We start from the raw sequence: 21,950 nt of genomic DNA, 5'->3' as shown, positions 1-21,950 counted from the left end.
CACAGACCCCGTGTAACCCCACCAGCCCAGGACCTACACACCCAGTTTCTTCCCTGCGGGATCGACTGAAGGGGGGTGGGGGGGTGCTGAGGATTATTTCTGTCTGTAATAAAGCCCTTTTGTGGGTAAGAACTAATCCCAGGTGGGTGGGCCTGGCTGCCAAGTGGGTGGGCCTATGCCCTCCAAGGCCCACCCATGGCTACACCTCTGCCCAGTCAGGTGAAATCCATAGATTAGGGCCTAATTCATTTATTTCAATATACTGATTTCCTTATATGAATTGTAACTCAGTAAAATCTTTGAAATTGTTGCATGTTGTGTTTATAGTTTTGTTCAGTATAGATAATTAACCTCACCAGTTATGTTTTGGCCTAGCTTTTTTGGTAACTTGTTAATGGAAGTGTTATTTCCACACTATGGAGGTTGATATAATACTGTGAAATTGTGAAAATGATGATAATTCTCTTTTAGTATAAGAGCGGTTTGAAAAGCCTGAAATTTCAGCCTGTTGTTGTCAGATGGTGTTTTGGCCTGCCTGGTGACATCACCAGATCAATAAGAAAGAGAGCTCCAAACCTCTCTGCAAATAACAGCTCGTCTTCAGTTTACCCTTCCCACTCAGACCACCCCCAGACAGTCCTAGCAAAATTCTTGATTGAGAAATCTGTCTTTGCTAAGAAGCAATTTTTTTCCCGTATTGTTTTTAACCATTTTAATTTAAAACAATCACAGTACGGTACTTCATTGTTACCCAGAAATGATTTAATATTTAGATAAAAACGGCTGCATTGGACCGGCTTCCATTGGTCCAAGTAATAATTGTTTTGCTCAAAAAGGCAGGGGTCAAAATAATTGACACCCCTAAATATATATTATGAGGTTGGGAGATTGGGAACCTATCTGGCCTAGCTAAAGCCAACTTCATAACATTTCTAGGTGGCAAGTAGTAGTACAGAGAAACAACAAATAATCATTATAATCTGTACATATATTTTTCAACATGACAAATCTGAGGGGGCACATGCCCCTGTGCCCCCTATGGGTCAAAGATCATACCTCCAAGACATGCTAACCTCCCCTGTTATTGGTAATGGTGAGAGGTTAGCATGTCTTGGAGGTACGATATAAAATGCTAACCTCCCCTGTTATTGGTAATGGTGAGAGGTTAGCATGTCTTGGGTCTTGGGGGTATGATCTTTGGCCCTCTGTAAATGATCTATAATCAACATGGTAGCATCCACATTAATGTTGAATTGTTTAGAAACATATTCTATTCTTATTTATAATAAAAGTGACTCCAAAATGACAATACATTATGTAGCATTCAATTCTGTTGGGCACAAAATAATCTGAAACACAGTCAAAATGAACTGCATCCAACAAGTTTGGTATTTTGTCCCATATTCCTAATACGCAATGACTTCAAACTTGTGACTACAAACTTTTGGACTACTTTACTTATAAGAATCTTTAGTGGTGTCAATAATTTTGATCCCTACCTTTCTGAGAAATTGTATGAATTTAAAGTAATATAATATCCCAATTTTTGGAGCATACAATATCGCTATTTGAATTATTATTTGAATGATTTATTTTATTCAGTCATTACTGCTCATCTTTATTATAGGTGTCAATCATTTCAGACCCCACCGTATCTTTCTAATGATGGAGAAGGTGAGTGCTTTCACTCACCAATGAATGACCAAGTGAAATTGGAGAAAAATACAATGAAAGTTGGTAAAGGTTGTTTGTAAGGCTGAGGATCAGGTAATCACTTACTGTAGATGGCGTTGAGCTTGTGTGGGTCCAGGGCGGTGCGGTGGTTGGGGAAAGTTGGTCTGCGGCTCCGCCCCCCTCGCAGGTTGCTGTTCAGCAGGGTGTCCATGTCGAACACGCCCAGCAACAGAGTGCGCGCCATCGCCGTGGGAGACTGCGTCTGATTGGCTGCATGCCAAGACCGCATTTCACAGAAGACGCCGGAACTTGGGTATACCTCCACCTGGTTTACCTGCACAGCCAATTGGGAGACAGTGCGAATGTGATCAGAATCAAAACCCATTTAGACCTCCATAACCTTTGGAGGATCGATATCGTGTCCTTGGGACTATTTGGTTCTATCTGTGCAAAGCATAGTTCTGAGATATTGAGCATCAAAGTTTTCACATCCCAGATCTCAGAACTGTTTTGTAGTGAATTCTTCTTTCATAACCCATTATGGTCCTCACCTTAAAGGTACCTAAAGTGCAGAGAATCATATAGTCCCAAGGTCTCGATATGTTAATGTTGGCTACGTTAACAATCTGTCTTTATCTGGAATGAACAGCAAGTTTCCTTACATGGCCAATCCCACTAACACAGTGTGTCTCTGAGCATGTCCTCATCCCGGGTATGTCGGCTGCTGAGCCAAACAGAGAGCTGTGAGGGTCGTCGTCCTCTGTGATGTCACTCAGCTCTAAGTCTCCGTCCACACTGTGCTCACTGATGGCCATCTCGGGTCCAAAGTTTGGCATGCTTCCATTCACGTCGTCCTGAGTCATAGCTAAGCGGTTGGACATGGGCTGATGATGAAGTGGGGGACTGAACCCTCGGCCAGAGTGTCCTGACACAGAGTGGTGTGTGTATGTGTAGCTCTCGCCCCTCACTATTGCTGTGGAGACAGCCTGTGGGGACACTGAAGGGTGGGGGGGGTGGTTGGCTTGGCCCAAGTTCTGCCACATGGTAGACAGCAGGTCAGGGATCTCTGAGGGATGACACCACAAAGTTAAGAAGAAACACACATGAGGGAAAGTGATCAATTTAGAGCAGGTGAATTATAAAACTGTATTGACCTTACTCATCCTCACCCTTTACTAGCATGTTTTGCAGCCATTGGTTTTCGGCTGCCATTTCGGCCTTCTCTTTCTCCAGTTCCCGAACACGTGACCTGAGGAACTGGATCTCTGCAGTGTGGGAAGGGTTAAATACATCTGTCTCCATCTTCATGGTCTGTGAAGGAAAGAGAAAGGCAGATGACTGATGAGTGAATGGTTTTGACTCACTTAGGAGAGACTTTCCATCTACTTTAATTGTATTGCCTAGATATACAGTGCCTAGATATACAGTGCCTTGGAAAGTATTCAGACCCCTTGACTTTTTCCACATTTTGTTACGTTACAACCTTATAAAATGGCTTAAATTAAGAAAAAAAATCCTTAGCAATCTACACACAGTACCCCATAATGACAAAGTGAAAACTGAGTTTTGCAAATGTATTAAAAATAAAAAACAGAAATACCTTATTTACATTTTTGCTATTAGACTTCAAATTGACCTCAGATGCATGCTGTTTCCATTGATCATCCTTGAGATGTTTCTACAACTTGATTGGAGTACACCTATGGTAAATTCAATTGATTATTGATCATTATACCCTGATGAAGACAGCTTGTCTGTCGAAACGTTGGATATTAGGTTACTATAGTGATATTAGGTTACTAGAGTGTGCGGCTCTAGAGTTCCTCTTTGGAGATGGGAGAACCTTCCAGAAGGACAAGCATCTCTGCAGCACTCCACCAATCAGGACGTTAAGGTAGTGGCCAGACGGAAGCCATTCCTCAGTAAAAGGCACATGACAGCCCACTTGGAGTTTGCAAAAAGGCACCTAAAGACAGACCATAAGAAACAAGATTCTCTGGTCTGATAAAACCAAGATTGAACTATTTGGCCTGAATGCCAAGAGTCACATCTGGAGGAAACCTGGCACCATCCCTACGGTGAAGCATGGCTGTGGGGGTGTTTTTCAGCAGCAGGGACTGGGAGACTAGTCAGGATTGAGGCAAAGATGAACGGAGCAAAGTACAGAGAGATCCCTTGATGAAAACCTGATCCAGAGCACTCAAGACCTCACACTGGGGTGAAGGTTCACCTTCCAACAGGACAACGACCCTAAGGACACAGCCAAGACAATGCAGGAGTGGCTTCGGGACAAGTCTCTGAATGTCCTTGAGTGGCCCAGCCAGAGCCCGGACTTGAACCCGATCGAACATCTCTGGAGAGATCTGAAAATAGCTGTGCTGCAACGCTCCCCATCCAACCTGACAGAGCTTGAGAGGATCTGCAGAGAAGAATGGGAGAAACTCCCCAAATACAGGTGTGCCATGCTTGTAGTGTCATACCCAAGAAGACTCGAGGCTATAATTGCTGCCAAAGGTGTTTCAACAAAGTACTGAGTAAAGGGTCTCAATACTTAAGTAAATTTGAAATGTCTGTTTTTATTTCTAAAAACCTGTTTTTGCTTTGTCATTATGGGGTATTGTGTGTAGATTGTAAAAAAAAATAATGTCTTAATCAATTTTAGAATAAGGCTGCAACATAACAAAATATGGAAAAAGTCAAGGGGTCTGAATACTTTCCGAAGGCACTGTATATATATATATATATACTGCTCAAAAAAATAAAGGGAACACTTAAACAACACAATGTAACTCCAAGTCAATCACACTTCTGTGAAATCAAACTGTCCACTTAGGAAGCAACACTGATTGACAATACATTTCACATGCTGTTGTGCAAATGGAATAGACAACAGGTGGAAATTATAGGCAATTAGCAAGACACCGCCAATAAAGGAGTGGTTCTGCAGGTGGTGACCACAGACCACTTCTCAGTTCCTATGCTTCCTGGCTGATGTTTTGGTCACTTTTGAATGCTGGCGGTGCTTTCACTCTAGTGGTAGCATGAGACGGAGTCTACAACCCACACAAGTGGCTCAGGTAGTGCAGCTCATCCAGGATGGCACATCAATGCGAGCTGTGACAAGAAGGTTTGCTGTGTCTGTCAGCGTAGCGTCCAGAGCATGGAGGCGCTACCAGGAGACAGGCCAGTACATCAGGAGACGTGGAGGAGGCCGTAGGAGGGCAACAACCCAGCAGCAGGACCGCTACCTCCGCCTTTGTGCAAGGAGGAGCACTGCCAGAGCCCTGCAAAATGACCTCCAGCAGGCCACAAATGTGCATGTGTCTGCTCAAACGGTCAGAAACAGACTCCATGAGGGTGTTATGAGGGCCCGAAGTCCACAGGTGGGGGTTGTGCTTACAGCCCAACACCGTGCAGGACGTTTGGCATTTGCCAGAGAACACCAAGATTGGCAAATTCGCCACTGGGCCATGTGCTCTTCACAGATGAAAGCAGGTTCACACTGAGCACATGTGACAGACGTGACAGAGTCTGGAGACGCCGTGGAGAACGTTCTGCTGCCTGCAACATCCTCCAGCATGACCGGTTTGGCGGTGGGTCAGTCATGGTGTGGGGTGGCATTTCTTTGGGGGGCCGCACAGCCCTCCATGTGCTCGCCAGAGGTAGCCTGACTGCCATTAGGTACCGAGATGAGATCCTCAGACCCCTTGTGAGACCATATGCTGGTGCGGTTGGCCCTGGGATCCTCCTAATGCAAGACAATGCTAGACCTCATGTGGCTGGAGTGTGTCAGCAGTTCCTGCAAGAGGAAGGCATTGATACTATGGACTGGCCTGCCCGTTCCCCAGACCTGAATCCAATTAAGCACATCTGGGACATCATGTCTCGCTCCATCCACCAACGCCACGTTGCACCACAGACTGTCCAGGAGTTGGCGGACGCTTTAGTCCAGGTCTGGGAGGAGATCCCTCAGGAGACCATCCGCCACCTCATCAGGAGCATGCCCAGGCGTTGTAGGGAGGTCATACAGGCACGTGGAGGCCACACACACTACTGAGCCTCATTTTGACTTGTTTTAAGGACATTACATCAAAGTTGGATCAGCCTGTAGTGTGGTTTTCCACTTTAATTTTGAGTGTGACTCCAAATCCAGACCTCCATGGGTTGATAAATTGTATTTCCATTGATTATTTTTGTGTGATTTTGTTGTCAGCACATTCAACTATGTAAAGAAAAAAGTATTTAATAAGATTATTTCATTCATTCAGATCTAGGATGTGTTATTTTAGTGTTCCCTTTATTTTTTTGAGCAGTGTATATTCTTTAGTGATCTAGGTTATGACGTCAAGCAGAGTATTTAAGTGGCTACAACGCAACAAAAGGGTTGCTGTAAACTTATAACACCTCCCATCTGTGGCTCTATCACTGCCTTTTTCTCACTTTTCTCCATACAGCAGCTAGAGTTGAAATCAGAGGTTTACATACTCTTAGGTTGGAGTCATTAAAACTCATTTTCAACCACTCCACAAATTTCTTGTTAACAAACATTAGTTTTGTAAAATCGGTTAGGACATCTACTTTGTGCATGACATACATAATTCTTCCAACAATTGTTTACAGACAGATTATTTCACTTATAATTCACTGTATCACATTTCCAGAGGGTCAGAAGTTTACATACACTAAGTTGACTGTGCCTTTAAATAGCTCGGAAAATTCCATAAAATTATGTCATGGCTCTAGAAGCTTCTTATGAACTAATTGACATAATTTGAGTCAATTGGAGGTGTACCTGTGGATGCATTTCAAGGCCTACCTTCAAACTCAGTGCCTCTTTGCTTGACATCATGGGAAAATCAAAAGAAATCAGACAAGACCTCCACAAAATTGTAGACCTCCACAAGTCTGGTTCATCCTTGGGAGCAATTTCCAAACGCCTGAAGGTACCACGTTCATCTGTACAAACAATAATACGCAAGTATAAACACCATGGGACCACGCAGCCGTCATACCGCTCAGGAAGGAGACACGTTCTGTCTCCTAGAGATGAACGTACTTTGGTGCAAAAAGTGCAAATCAATCCCAGAACAACAGCAAAGGACCTTGTGAAGATGCTGGAGGAAATGGGTAGAAAAGTATCTATATCCACAGTAAAACGAGTCCTATATCGACATAACCTGAAAGGCCGCTCAGCAAGGAAGAAGCCACTGCTCCAAAACCGCCATAAAAAAAACTGACTACGGTTTGCAACTGCACATGGGGACAAAGATCGTACTTTTTGGAGAAATGTCCTCTGGTCTGATGAAACAAAAATAGAACTGTTTGGCCATAATGACCATCGTTATGTTTGGAGGAAAAAGGGGGAGGCTTGCAAGCCGAAGAACACCATCCAAAACCGTGAAGCACTGGGGTGGCAGCATCATGTTATGGGGGTGCTTTGCTGCAGGAGGGCTGGTGCACTTCACAAAATAAATGGCATCACGAGGAGGAAAATTATGTGAATATACTGAAGCAACATCTCAAGACATCAGTCAGGAAGTTAAAGCTTGGTCGCAAATGGGTCTCCCGAATGGACAATGACCCCAAGCATACTTCCAAAGTTGTGGCAAAATGGCTTAAGGACAACAAAGTCAAGGTATTGGAGTGTCCATCTCAAAGCCCTGACCTCAAATCCTATAGAAAATCTGTGGGCAAAACTGGAAAAAGCGTGTGCGAGCACACAAACCTGACTCAGTTACACCAGCTCTGTCAGGAGGAAGGGGCCAGAATTCACCCAGCTTATTGTGGGAAGCTTGTGGAAGGCTACCCGAAACGTTTGACCTAAGTTAAACAATTTAAAGGCAATGCTACCAAATACTAATTCAGTGTATGTAAACTTCTGACCCACTGGGAATGTGATGAAAGAAATAAAAGCTGAAATAAATCATTCACTCTACTATTATTCTGACATTTCACATTCTTCAAATAAAGTGGTGATCCTAACTGACCTAAAACAGGGCATTTTTACTAGGATTAAAATGGCAGGAATTGTGAAATACTGATTTGAAATGTATTTGGCTAAGGTGTATGTAAACTTCCGACTTCAACTGTAGATGCTAAGATCCCAAAGAAGTGGAAGAGGGCATTCAAACCATTCAATTGTAGTTCTTACAGGAATGAAATGGTAACCTCTGTTTTTCAATAGGACTTTTACAAATGAAAAATAGTCCTGACATTTAAAAAGCTATAATTTCCTCAAAGGCTCTGTGTATTTTAAAGCTATTTCTAAGTTTAAATGTGTCACCTTTGACAGAAAATGGAAACAGACATTCACAGAACGCTGTGACAAACACGTATGAAGCAAGAAGGAGGATTAATAACAGCATTTAGGGGTAAAAGAACACTTCCATTAACAAGTTAACAAAAAAGCTAGGCCAAAACATAACTGGTGAGGTTAATTATATATACTGAACAAAACTATAAACACAACATGAAACAATTTCAAAGATTTTACTGAGTTACAGTTCATATACGGAAATCAGTCAATTGAAATAAATAAATTAGGCCCTAATCTATGGATTTCACATGACTGGGCAGGGGCACAGCGATGGGTGGGCCTTGGAGGGCAAATGCCCACCCACTGGGGAGCCAGGACCTGCCAATCAGAATGAGTTTCTCCCCACAAAAGGGCTTTATTACAGACAGAAATACTCCTCAGATTCATCAGCTGTCCAGGTGCCTGGTCTCAGATGATCCCTCAGGTATAGATGCCAGATCTGGAGGTCCTGGGCTGGCGAGGTTACAAGTGGTCTGCGGTTGTGAGGCCGGTTGGACGCACTGCCACATTCTCTAAAACAACGGAGGTGGCTTATGGTAGATAAATTAACATTCAGTCATCTGGAAACAGCTCTGGTGGACATTCTTGCAGTCAGAATGCCAACTGCACGCTCCCTCAAAACTTGAGACATCTGTGGCAATGTGTTGTGTGACAAAACTGCACATTTTTAATTGGCCTTTTATTGATCCCAGCACAAGGTGCACCTGTGTAATGAGCATGCTGTTTAATCAGCTTTTTTGATATGCCACACCTGTCAGGTGGGTGAATAATCTTGGTAAAGGAGAAATGCTCAATAACAGGGATATAGACACATTTGTGCACAAACTTTGAGAGAAATAAGCTTTTTGTGCGTATGGAGCATTTCTAGGATCTTTTATTTCAGCTCATGAAACATGGGACCAACACTTTACATGTTGAGTTTATATTTTTCTTCAGTATACATACTTAGAATTCCTCTCACACGGAAACAAAAATGTCACTAGAAAGGCTTTGATGAACATTCAATTAAAATTAAGTTTCATTGTTCTTAAAGTTATCCATTTGTTTTTTCAAAGCTATCAGCTATTCCAGGAAAATAAGATGCCTGAAATTATGGTTGCTCCCTGAAGGGAAAGGGAAAAAAAGGGCAAATATTATAATCTGTCATCTCACTCATTAATATGCAAATTGAATCGTGTTTAGTCAATTATTTTACCATGGAAGTTGGGTTGTTATATGCCACATCATATTTGAAGAGATGCAGAAAACATTACGTTGATGCATTTTCAATTTGAATATTAATGAAGTTTACATCATTTACCAGTTCCCGGATTTAACAGGTCCTTGCATTTATTAAAGTGTACACAACAAACATTTCTACAAGGCAGAGCTAGAAAACAAGGCAATCTGACATGTTGGAATAATCCTGTAATCCCAGTATTTTAGCAGTTCAGCAGTGCATCCCTCTGACAACAGTGACATTACATCTAGTGTCATTTTATACATTTACATTACATTTAAGTCATTTAGCAGACGCTCTTATCCAGAGCGACTTACAAATTGGTGCATTCACCTTATGATATCCAGTGGAACAACCACTTTACAATAGTGCATCTAAATCTTTTAAGGGGGGGGGGTTAGAAGGATTACTTTATCCTATCCTAGGTATTCATTATTCTTATACAAGTTCTATAGGTGGAAAATACAGAATGCAGCCGATACTGGGCATTTCCATGTAAAAGGACCCATGACCACCAGCATGTGAAGCAAAAAATCTCTATTTTTTTTTATATAAAAGCATATACATTGTTCAACCATTTCCCCATCATAAAAATGTGGAATAAATAATGGCTTTGATTTCTGGTCAAACAGATGGGTCTTAGACAACATCTACCATAAAAAGTCTTAAAAGCTATTAGAAATACATCAAAACACAAATGTGAAGTAAAGACTAATATACACACTATAGTTTGATAAATTAGAATTTGCATTCTGTAAGTTTAACAAACATGCCTTGTGCCGTGTAATTCCGTTACCAAAATCCCACACATCTTTAAGATATTTTCAAATTTCTCTCCCTCATGAGGGAGGATAATGAAAGTTCACAGAAGTAACAAGTAACGGTAGACCTACCAATTATATATAGTGTTTTTATTGATATCAAGTTTGTTTATGAATTATTAAAGATACACTATGCAGAAATATCTATGCCATTTCCTGGTTGCAAAAATTCTAATATCTAGCCTAATTTTAGTTTGTGACAAAACAAGCAAGTATAGTGTGGAAAATCATTGTAACACCTAAACTGCTGTAAAATATATATTTCCATAACCAAAAATATTGTACAAAACCGAAAGTAAAAATAAAACTTAAGCACGGGAAGCATGGAAATAATGCACATAGAACAGATCTACCGCTTTTTAGACTTCCTTTCAACGAGAATGATAGTGTCACGTTCCTCGTATTCTCCCTCATCGGAAGATATGTCGAAATCACTCGATGACCAATACGCAGCGGGTTGACTGTTCCACATCATATTTATTATAGATGGAAACGACAAAACAAAATAAACACGCAAAGGAGACAGTTTCACAGGTGAAACGAAACACAGTGCAAAATACAATTACCCACCAATACCAAACACAAACACACCCCACTATATGGGACTCTCAATCAAAGGCAGATAGACAACACCTGCCTTCAACTGAGAGTCCCAACCCCAATTAACCAAACAGACATACACTCACTAGACTCCACATAGAAATACCTAACCTAGAACCTAACCCAACACTCACAACCCCACTATACCATAACCAAACATAACTCTGCCACGTCCTGACCAAATATAATACAAAAATACCTAAGTATATGGTCAGGACGTGACATAACCCCCCCTAAAGGTGCATACACTGAATGCACCAAACCAACAGAAAAAAACACAAAAAAAAAACACACAATTAACCCCCTAACTAAAGGGAGGGAAGGGAGGGTGGCTGCCGTCAACGACGGCACAGTGCTACACCCCCCCCTCCCCAACCCACCTATATTGGAGGTGGCTCCGGTTCTGGCCTACTGTCCAACAGACCGTAGACAGACCTGTTGGGCTTAGGACAGTAGGCAGACTTCTTTGGTTCTGGTTCGTGGGCCGACTCCTTCGGTCCCAGGCTGTAAGCAGACTCCTTCGGTTCTGGGTTGTAGGCAGAATCATCACAGTCATAGTTAATCAACTTTACTTTAGAATTGTGACCAGACTCACCCGGTTCTGGTAACGGGCATGTGGGGGAGGGTTCTTGAAATGCAACATCCAATCAAAATCTTGACGCTGGGAACCAGCAGACCATTCACTCTGTTTTTGCAAAACAAAATTCTCCAGTCCTCCCATTCTTTCTGCAGACCTCTTTGAGTCTTAATTCGGAGCAGATATTTAACAGAGTTTTTGGAAAATGTGGTTGCATAAAAAAACTGAGGGAGATTTTACTGTAATTCTGAATAGAAACTTCGTAGCTGTACAGTTCTTCCAGTAAATGTGTTTTGTGAAATGTTCCGTGTAAATTGTTCAAAGTAGTCCTTGTGCATAAAGTTGCATGGTTTATTAAACTTTGAAACCAATGGTTTTGTTTGGCATACATTTTAAAGTGAAAAATCTGAGTCACAGTGTAATTCCGTTACTGTGGAATTGCCCTACTACACTGAACAAAATGATAAACACAACATGTAAAGTGTTGTTCCCATGTTTCATGAGCTGAAATAAAATATCCCAGAAATGTTCCAAAAGCACAAAACGCTTATTTCTCTCAAATTGTGTGCACAAATTGGTTTACAACTCTGGTAGTGAGCATTTCTCCTTTGCCAAGATAATCCTTCCACCTGACAGGTGTGGCATACCAAGAAGCTGATTAAACAGCATGATCATTACACAGGTGCACCTTATGCTGGAGACTAGGGTTGCAAAGGGTCGGAAACTTTTCGGTAAATTTCCTGAATTTTTCCGGAATTTTTCCCTGGGAAGTTAAGCCCTGGAATTTGGGGAATTTTGCTTAAATTCGTTAAAAAAGTTAGTTTATAATAGTGAACATTTTATGTGGGATACACATAAGGCAATTCTAGGTCTTGTGGCATATTTTGGTTAAACTATCCCCAATTCAATGGAATTGCAACCCTCTGCATGCACAGTGCATTCTTCCATCACATGTACAGCTGATTCTCAAGATCTTGCACACTAATGAGATGCTATTGAGCCCACACTACTACACTGTCTGAGCCAAGGACTACATGCTTTCTGGTAAGTTTTGATTAAAATACTGGGTGGGGTGAATATATTTTATATGACATACATAATACATAATTTGTTAACCTGTTATGGCTAGGGGGCAGTATTTTCACAGCCGGATAAAAAACGTACCCGATTTAATCTGATTATTACTCCTGCCCAGAAACTAGAATATGCATATAATTATTAGCTTTGGATAGAAAACACTCCAAAGTTTCTAAAACTGTTTGAATGGTGTCTGTGAGTATAACAGAACTCATTTGGCAGGCCAAAACCTGAGAAGATTCCATGCAGGAAGTGCCCTGTCTGACAATTTCTTGCCCTTCTTGATTATCTCTATCCATTACAGGGGATCTCTGCTGTTACGTGACACTTCCTACGGCTCCCATGGGCTCTCAGAAGGCGGCAAAAAGCTGAATCGTGGCTTTGCAGGCTCTGGCTGAAAAAAAGTAGCGCGTTTGGATAGTGGCTGGACACAGTACTGTGAGACTCAGGCGCGTGCCCGAGTCGACCCCATGCTTTGTTTTCTTTCGTCTTTTTACCTAAACGCAGATTCCCGGTCGGAATATTATCGCTTTTTTACGAGAAAAATGGCATAAAAATTGATTTTAAACAGCGGTTGACATGCTTCGAAGTACGGTAATGGAATATTTAGAAATCTTTTGTCACGAAATGCGCCATGCTCGTGACCCTTATTTACACTTCGGATAGTGTCTTGAACGCACGAACAAAACGCCGCTATTTAGATATAACTATGGATTATTTTGAACCAAACCAACATTTGTTATTGAAGTAGCAGTCCTGGGAGTGCATTCTGACGAAGAACACCAAAGGTAATCAAACTTTTCTAATAGTAAATCGGAGTTTGGTCAGGGCTAAACTTGGTGGGTGTCTAAATAGCTAGCCGCGATGGCTGGGCTATCTACTCAGAATATTGCAAAATGTGCTTTCACCGAAAAGCTATTTTAAAATCGGACACCTCGATTGCACAAAGGAGTTCTGTATCTATAATTCTTAAAATAATTATGTTTTTTGCGAACGTTTATCGTGAGTAATTTAGTAAATTCACCGGAGGTTTGCGGGGAGTATGCTAGTTCTGAACGTCACATGCTAATGTAAAAAGCTGGTTTTTTATATAAATATGAACTTGATTGAACAAAACATGCATGTATTGTATAACATAATGTCCTAGGTCTGTCATCTCATAAGGATCATCAAAGGTTAGTGCTGCATTTAGCTGTGGTTTAGTTTTTTTGTGACATTATATGCTAGCTTGAAAAATGGGTGTCTGATTATTTCTGGCTGGGTACTCTGCTGACATAATCTGTTTTGCTTTCGCTGTAAAGCCTTTTTGAAATCGGACAGTGTGGTTAGATAAAGGAGAGTCTTGTCTTTAAAATGCTGTGAAATAGTCATATGTTTGAAAAATTGAAGTTTTTGTATTTTTGAGGAATTTGTAATTCGCGCCACGCCTATCATTGGATATTGGAGCAGGTGTTCCGCTAGCGGAACGTCTAGATGTAAGAGGTTAACTAGTAAATAGTAGCCTACAGCAAAGTGTGTTTAAATAATTTCTAACTTAACAATTTCTGCTAGTTAGTTTTTGCTACCATGTGGGTTTTAGTTTGCTTGAGCCTGCTAACTGAGGAGTGTTAATTCACCTGTTTCCATACATGTTTAATTTTAAAACATTATCTTACAAAGGAGTTGTTTAATCTAACTGCTGAACTATATATCTGTAAATGGAATTGCATTTTTATTTATTTATTTACTTATTTTTTTCTAATCTTTACAGGAAAATTCTACAGGCACTATCTAATGTGTGGAGACATTTCACTGCAGCTATTGTAGAAGGAAAAACTGTGTAGAATTGCAAATACTGTTCCAAATCATATGTGAAGAATGCAACAAAGATGCAGAATCATCTGGCCAAGTGCATAAAGTTCCCTCAGAGCTCACAACAAGCAACCTCTGACAAAAGTCGCTCTACTCCTATTCGAGGTGAAAATGATGAATCAACCTTATCGATAGCAACAGCTCATGCTCCTCCTGGAATCATAATTTTTTTTTTACTCAATGGAGGAACATAGTCAGATAAATGCTGATTAATGTCTTGCTCGAGCTGTTTCTGCAACTGGTTCACCTCTGATGCTCACAGGCAATGTGTATTGGAAGAGATTTCTGAATGTTCTGCGCTCAGCATACACCCCTCCAACCAGACATGCTTTATCTACTCATTTGCTGGATGCAGTGTTCAACAGAGTTCAAGTGAAGGTCAAGCAAATCCTAGAGAAAGCAGACTGTATTGCAATCATCTCTGATGGGTGGTTGAATGTTCGTGGGAAAGGAATACTTGACTACATCATCTCCACCCCTCAACCAGTATTCTACAAAAGCACAGACACAAGGGACAACAGACACACCGGTCTCTACATTGCAGATGAGCTGAAGGCAGTCATCAATGACCTTAGACCACAGAAGGTATTTTCACTGGTGATAGACAATGCTGCGAACATGAAGGCTGCTTGGTCTAGTGGAGGAGTCCTACCCTCACATCACACCCATTGGCTGTGCTGCTCATGCATTGAATCTGCTCCTCAAGGACATCATGGCACTAAAAACAATGGATACATTCTACAAGAGAGCCAAGGAAATGGTTAGGTATCTGAAGTGTCATCAAGTTATAGCAGCAATCTACCTCACCACGCAAAGTGAGAAGAATAAGAGCACCACATTGAAGCTACCCAGCAACACCCGTTGGGGTGGTGTTGTCATCATGTTTGACAGTCTCCTGTAGGGGAAGGAGTATCTCCAAGAAATGGCCATATCACAGTCTGCCGATATGGACAGCCCCATCAAGAGGATCCTCCTGGATGATGTATTTTGGGGGAGAGTGGTAGGCAGCCTGAAACTCCTGAAACCTATAGCAGTAGCCATTGCACGGATTGAGGGAGACAATGCCATCCTGTCTGATGTTCAGACTCTGCTTGCAGATGTAAGAGAAGAAATCCGTACTAGTCTGCCCACTTCACTGTTGCTCCAAGCAGAAGAAACTGCAGTTCTGAAATACATCAAAAAGCGTGAAGACTTCTGCCTGAAGCCCATACACGCCGCAGCGTACATGTTGGACCCCAAGTAAGCTGGCAAGAGCATACTGTCTGGTGCAGAGATTAACCAGGCCTATGTTGTCATCACTACCGTGTCTCGCCACTTTGGCCTGGATGAGGGCAAGGTTATTGCCAGTCTGGTGAAGTACACTTCCAAGCAAAGGCTTTGGGATGGAGATGCAATATGGCAGTCATGCCAACATATCTCATCAGCCACCTGGTGGAAGGGACTTTGTGTATCTGAGGCTCTTTCCCCTGTTGCCTCCATCATTGACACCATTCTGTATACTTCTGGCCCTTCTTTGGACACTGTGTTAACTACCCTCCAGACGAGCTTCAATGCCATACAACTCTCCTTCTGTGGCCTCCAACTGCTCTTAAATACAAGTAAAACTAAATGCATGCTCTTCAACCAATCGCTGGCTACACCTGCCCGCCCGTCCAGCATCACTACTCTGGACGGTTCTGACTTAGAATATGTGGACAACTACAAATACCTAGGTGTCTGGTTATACTGTAAACTCTCCTTCCAGACTCACATCAAACATCTCCAATCCAAAGTTTAATCTAGAATTGGCTTCCTATTTCGCAACAAAGCATCTTTCACTCATGCTGCCAAACATACCCTCGTAAAACTGACCATCCTACCGATCCTCGACTTCGGCGATGTCATTTACAAAATAGCCTCCAATACCCTACTCAATAAATTGGATGCAGTCTATCACAGTGCCATCCGTTTTGTCACCAAAGTCCCATATACTACCCACCACTGCGACCTGTACGCTCTCGTTGGCTGGCCCTCGCGTCATATTCGTCGCCAAACCCACTGGCTCCAGGTCATCTACAAGACCCTGCTAGGTAAAGTTCCCCGTTATCTCAGCTCGCTGGTCACCATAGCAGCACCCACCTATAGCATGCGCTCCAGTAGGTATATCTCTCTGGTCACCCCCAAAGCCAATCCCTCCTTCGGCCGCCTCTCCTTCCAGTTCTCTGCTGCCAATGACTGGAACGAACTACAAAAATCTCTAAAACTAGAAACACTTATCTCCCTCACTAGCTTTAAGCACCAGCTGTCAGAGCAGCTCACAGATCACTGCACCTGTACATAGCCCATCTATAATTTAGCCCAAACAACTACCACTTCCCCTACTGTGTTTATTTATTTTGCTCCTTTGCACCCCATTATTTATATTTCTACTTTGCACTTTCTTCCACTGCAAATCTACCATTCCAGTGTTTTACTTGCTATATTGTATTTACTTCACCACCATGGCCTTTTTTTGCCTTTACCTCCCTTATCTCACCTCATTTTCTCACTTTGTATATTGACTTATTTTTCTACTATATTATTGACTGTAAGTTAGTTTTACTCCATGTGTAACTCTGTGTTGTTGTATTTTTCAAACGGCTTGCTTTATCTTGGCCAGGTCGCAATTGTAAATGAGAACTTGTTCTCAACTTGCCTACCTGGTTAAATAAAGGTGAAATAAAATAAAATAAATAATCCTCCAAATTCCACCAACATCAGCCGCCTCAGAGCGCAACTGGTCCTTGTTTGGGAACACACACACCAAAGCACGCAACAAGCTGACCAATACAAGGGTGGACAAATTGGTGGCCATCCGGGCAAATTTGAGGCTTTTTGAGCCTGACAACGAGCCACCCTCAACAAGGTTGGAAAGTGACAGTGAAAATGAGGCCTCAGAGTCTGATGTTCAAGAGGTGGACATTGAGGAGGTCCAGGGAGATGGCATGGAAGCCTGAGAGGAAGACAACCAAAGCTTTAGTTTCTAGACTATCATTTTACAGATGTACAGTTGAAGTCGGAAGTTTACATACACTTAGGTTGGAGTCATTAAAACTCGTTTTTCAACCACTCCAAAAAACATCTTGTTAACAAACTATAGTTTTGGCAAGTTGGTTAGGACATCTACTTTGTGTATGACACAAGTAATTTTTCCAACAATTGTTTACAGACAGATTATTTCACTGTATCACAATTCCAGTGGGTCAGAAGTTTACATACACTAAGTTGACAGCTTGGAAAATTCCAGAAAATTATGTCATGGCTCTAGAAGCTTCTGATAGGCTAATTGACATTATTTGAGTCAATGGGAGGTGTCCCTGTGGATGTATTTGAAGGCCTACCTTCAAACTCAGTGCCTCTTTGCTTGACATCATGGGAAAATCAAAAGAAATCAGACAAGACCTCAGAAGCAATTTCAGGCATTTCCAAACGCCTGAAGGTACCACGTTCATCTGTACAAACAATAGTATGCAAGTATAAACACCATGGGACCACACAGCCATCATACCACTCAGGAAGGAGACGCGTTCTGTCTCCTAGAGATGAACGTACTTTGGTGCAAAAAGTGCAAATCAATCCCAGAACAACAGCAAAGGACCTTGTGAATATGCTGGAGGAAACAGGTACAAAAGTATCTATATCCACAGTAAAACGAGTCCAATATCACCTTAGCCTGAAAGACAGCTCAGAAAGGAAGAAGCCACTGCTCCATAACCACCATAAAAAAGCCAGACGAGGGTTTGCAACTGCACATGGGGACAAAGATTGTACTTTTTGGAGAAATGTCCTCTGGTCTGATGAAACAAAAATAGAACTGTTTGGCCATAATGACCATTGTTATGTTTGGAGGAAAAGGGGGGAGGCTTGCAAGCCGAAGAACACCATCCCAACCGTGAAGCACGGGGGTGGCAGTATCATGTTGTGCTTTGCTGCAGGAGGGACTGGTGCACTTCACAAAATAGATGGCATCCCGAGGAAGGAAAATGATGTGGATATATTGAAGCAACATCTCAAGACATCAGTCAGGAAGTTAAAGCTTGGTCGAAAATGGGTCTTCCAAATGGACAATGACCCCAAGCATACTTCCAAAGTTGTGGCAAAATGGCTTAAGGACAACAAAGTCAAGGTATTGGAGTGGCCATCACAAAGCCCTGACCTCAATCCTATAGAAAATTTGTGGGCAGAACTGAAAAAGTGTGTGCGAGCTAGGAGGCCTACAAACCTGACTCAGTTACACCAGCTCTGTCAGGAGCAATGGGCCAAAATTCACCCAACTTATTGTGGGAAGCTTGTGGAATGCTACCCAAACCGTTTGACCCAAGTTAAACAATTTAAAGGCAATGCTATGAAATACTATTTCAGTGTATGCAAACTTCTGACCCACTGGGAATGTGATGAAAGAAATAAAAGCTGAAATAGATCAATCATTCTCTCTACTATTATTCTGACATTTCACATTCTTAAAATAAAGTGGTGATCCTAACTGACCTAAGACAGGGAATTTTTACTAGGATTAAATGTCAGGAATTGTGAAAAGCTGATTTTAAATGTATTTGGCTAAGGTGTAGTAACCATCTGATTTCAACTGTATGTTCAAAACGTTTTTGGGAGATGCGATGGATCATTGGGGATCATTCAATATTCCCTTTCTTTTGTTGTTCAGTGAAATCATCCCATGTGATGAGTCGACTCATTTAATTAAAGTTCAATTCGTAACTAAATAGTTTTTTATTTTTATTGGAAGGATTCCGTCATTTGCAATTATGTCTACTTGTGATAAGGTAAAAGGTTTATGTTTCTGTCTCCATATGATATGGTAAATATATCCAATGCAGAAAACATGTTATCCAGAGCGTTGGTGACTAACTGTGTTGCTGGCAACAATTTTAATTGTGCTTTTTAGCGACGTGTACTGACACCGGCCATATTCAACGGGAGTTCAGCACTCATAAATTCATTATTCTGCGCTCTAGTACACTCAGACTAGAGTGCCCTGAAATCGACGTAGAAAGCCAGAGCGAATTTATGAAAGCACCCGAATGTCCATTGAGAACGCATAACGACTATACCATTTAGCTAAGCTAAGAATGAAGGGAATAATCAAGTCAATAAACGTTGGGTAGTTAGTTAGATAACCCATAGTTAATATACTGGCAAGTTTGATGTATAAGTAGACAACTAACATAATGGTAGACACTGCTGTAATATGTTATGTGGTTCGTAAGGACAGCGTAGCCAACATAACGTGTAAGGTAACTTGTTTGAAAAGTCATTAATTTATTACATTGCTCAACATTTGTCATCAATAGTTAAAGCAATGAATTTGCATCTGCTCTCGTTGTACTTCAGCTGCATATTTTCCACCATTTTCTTCAAATCTGAAAACGATATGTAGCCACTCCCATTTCCTGAAGAATTGCTTTATGGGCCCTAAGTACGGAAATAGTGTCCTCTGCACGTATACTTCATATTTTGGCGAATTTAGTACGACATCCGGGAACTTTTGGCATACTAACTATATCCATACTATGACCAATAAGCATACTATATACTCAATTCACGTCACAAATAGTACGGTTAGTGTGGGTAATATGAGTATTCAAACACAGCTCAAGAGATCTTGCAGGCATCTGCAATGTAATCTGGCAGGTACACCTCTTTTGTTCCTGTTCACCTGCTCAGATGATACTGACACGGATCTTACAAAGCCTGGATAGGTAATTTACATATCAGCTAACCACATCGTATGTTATTGCAATCTGCTTCCCGACGGCAGATGAGATGTGGTTGATGCGTGTAACATCTGAGCAGTGGAAAGCAACCCTTGCCTTGTCATGTGATTGGTTCACCTGTGTGTGGCAGGTGATATACTGTACTAGCTAATTAGCGCAATTAAGCAACTACTCATGCCACAGCAGTGTCATGTACTGGAGGGTCAATGGACTCTCTTTCTCTTGTTGGCTTCAGAATTTGAATAGCATACATTGAAGATAGCATCACTAGGCTTTGCATTTAGTATTAACGTTACTCTTTGTAGCTACAGTAGTTAGCTAGCTGACCGCTAGTGTGTGGATGGTCCATCATCCTAAAACCGAGTTGGTGGATTGATTCCATGATATGCAGCTGGCCACCTGCAGTAGCCATTGAATAAACACTCCGTACGCCAATGTAGTATTCCAGTTAATGTTTCCAAATGTGACCACACAAACACTAATGTGCAATTAGTTGAAGTAGCTAGCTATACAGAGCGGAAAAGATCTTACTCTATTGCCAATGCTAACCGTCTCTATTCTTTGTTGTAGGATGCATTCTTGATTCCGCTCCCCCTCACATTTAGACGGCTGTGGTTCCGGCATTTCTTGCATATTATCGTAAAGAATATCCTAAAAGTGACTCGTCGTTTCTTCCTTCCTTCTCCGTTTCAATATGCAATAGTCGCGTGTTTGTTGTTATCAACTGACATTATCAAATCAAAACATTGAAAGTGAAAGCAAGCATGCTGTCAAAAAAACATATCCGGTGTTTAAAGCGATCGTTTCCGGTATGACGTCAAGTTCAAATTAGTATTTTTCTCTCTCCGAATGTGTTTTTTTGCACCTGTGGGTTACGTTCGTAGTAGGATTATGTCTGGTACAATGTATGTAAAATATGTTTCAATTTGAAACAGCTCATAAGCTATTTTGGACGCTGCCAGGTACATTTAACGAGATAATAATAATAATAATACGGAAACTAGTAGGACTTCATCTCCCATAGTCCTCGAGACGTGTAAATACTGTAATGGAGATCCCCAGCAGTCGTATGACATGAAGTTCTTCACCTTAAAACCAGAGGACGTAGCTACATCCCCAGCATGATTGGTATGTGAGAAAGTTGTAGTGAGTCGTTTCGTCCGTTAATTTGACGTTGTCAGTTCTAGGTTATTTTGTGAATAACAGCATTCCCACGAACCCGTGATGCCTTGTGCATAAGATAGCTGTTTTTTTGTGCCTGGCTTGCTACTGGTCAGTTGACAATATAACAAGCTGCTGTTTTGTAGAATAGCCCTTATGTGTGTACACGAGAGTTGTATTCATCCTTACAAGATGTACTATCACCTTGCTGGGTTATAATTTACAAGGTAAACAGCTCTACTACATGTTCACGTGAACATGCAGCTGACACTGTCAAATCCACGACACATGCCAGCCAGTGACAGATGCATCGTAGCCAGATGTTCTGGCCCAAGTTTTTGATGGTGTTTGAGTGACAGAATACCATGAATTAACCACTATCTGGCAACATGTTTATTACTTTAATCTTCCTTTTATTCCTATCAATATAAGGTCAAGTATAGGACAAAGATGATATTTTCAGTGTGTTCAGATTTGTGCAAAGGTCTGAGTCTATCCCTGTTGCTAAGTTATTAAAATGGTGTCACTCAGTTGCCTATTATTATCAACACTTTGTTTTGGAGGGCCAGAAGGTGTTTCTTCGATCGATTTCTAAGGTTTAGTTTGACTGACAGTTCTACTCCTAGAATATGAAGGAAGACTGTTGTCATCTTGGAGCAAACAGAAAATAGAGAGATGCTCTCAAGAAATGTCTCCGATAAAATTCCCTAAACCTGAAGGCAAGAGCAACATTAATCTGAGGTATATCTCCAGAGAATGAAATAGCTTTCCACCCTCTTGAATTGTCAGATTTTTGAGAAGCTCAGGAGTGAAGGTCTGAGGAAGACGGATCGATTGTGTCTTGAGTCTCCGGCCCATCAACTCTGAGACTGTCTCTGGCTCACACATCCCCAGGAGATAGGGT

The 21,950-nt window shown here is 41.5% G+C and overlaps 2 protein-coding genes across 3 annotated transcripts in view; one reads left to right on the top strand and one right to left on the bottom strand.

The window, feature by feature from the left end:
* Positions 1-20,680, bottom strand: part of LOC106576738 (uncharacterized) — a 29,172-nt gene extending 8,492 nt beyond the window's left edge. Inside the window, exons 1-4 of one of the 2 annotated variants that reach the window (XM_014154101.3) lie at positions 20,417-20,680; positions 2,844-2,985; positions 2,337-2,740; positions 1,780-2,008 (exon numbers count right to left, since the gene is read on the bottom strand). In XM_014154101.3, coding sequence (XP_014009576.1) covers positions 1,780-2,008; positions 2,337-2,740; positions 2,844-2,985; positions 20,417-20,518 — 877 coding nt within the window. In that variant the 5' untranslated portion in view covers positions 20,519-20,680. The remainder of the gene's footprint in view (positions 1-1,779; positions 2,009-2,336; positions 2,741-2,843; positions 2,986-20,416) is intronic. The other variant, XM_014154102.3, reaches the window with a different exon arrangement.
* Positions 20,681-20,770: 90 nt separating this feature from the next.
* The window catches only part of prkn (parkin RBR E3 ubiquitin protein ligase), a 91,310-nt gene continuing 90,130 nt past the window's right edge, over positions 20,771-21,950 (top strand). The window contains exon 1 of the mRNA XM_014154109.3: positions 20,771-21,013. Coding sequence (XP_014009584.2) covers positions 21,007-21,013 — 7 coding nt within the window. The 5' untranslated portion in view covers positions 20,771-21,006. The remainder of the gene's footprint in view (positions 21,014-21,950) is intronic.

The sequence above is a fragment of the Salmo salar genome, chromosome 18 (genome assembly GCF_965601325.2).
Source record: "Salmo salar chromosome 18, fSalSal1, whole genome shotgun sequence".
Classification (NCBI taxonomy): domain Eukaryota; kingdom Metazoa; phylum Chordata; class Actinopteri; order Salmoniformes; family Salmonidae; genus Salmo; species Salmo salar.
Note: the sequence above shows the minus strand (reverse complement) of the source record. Positions and strands in the feature narration are given on the sequence as shown.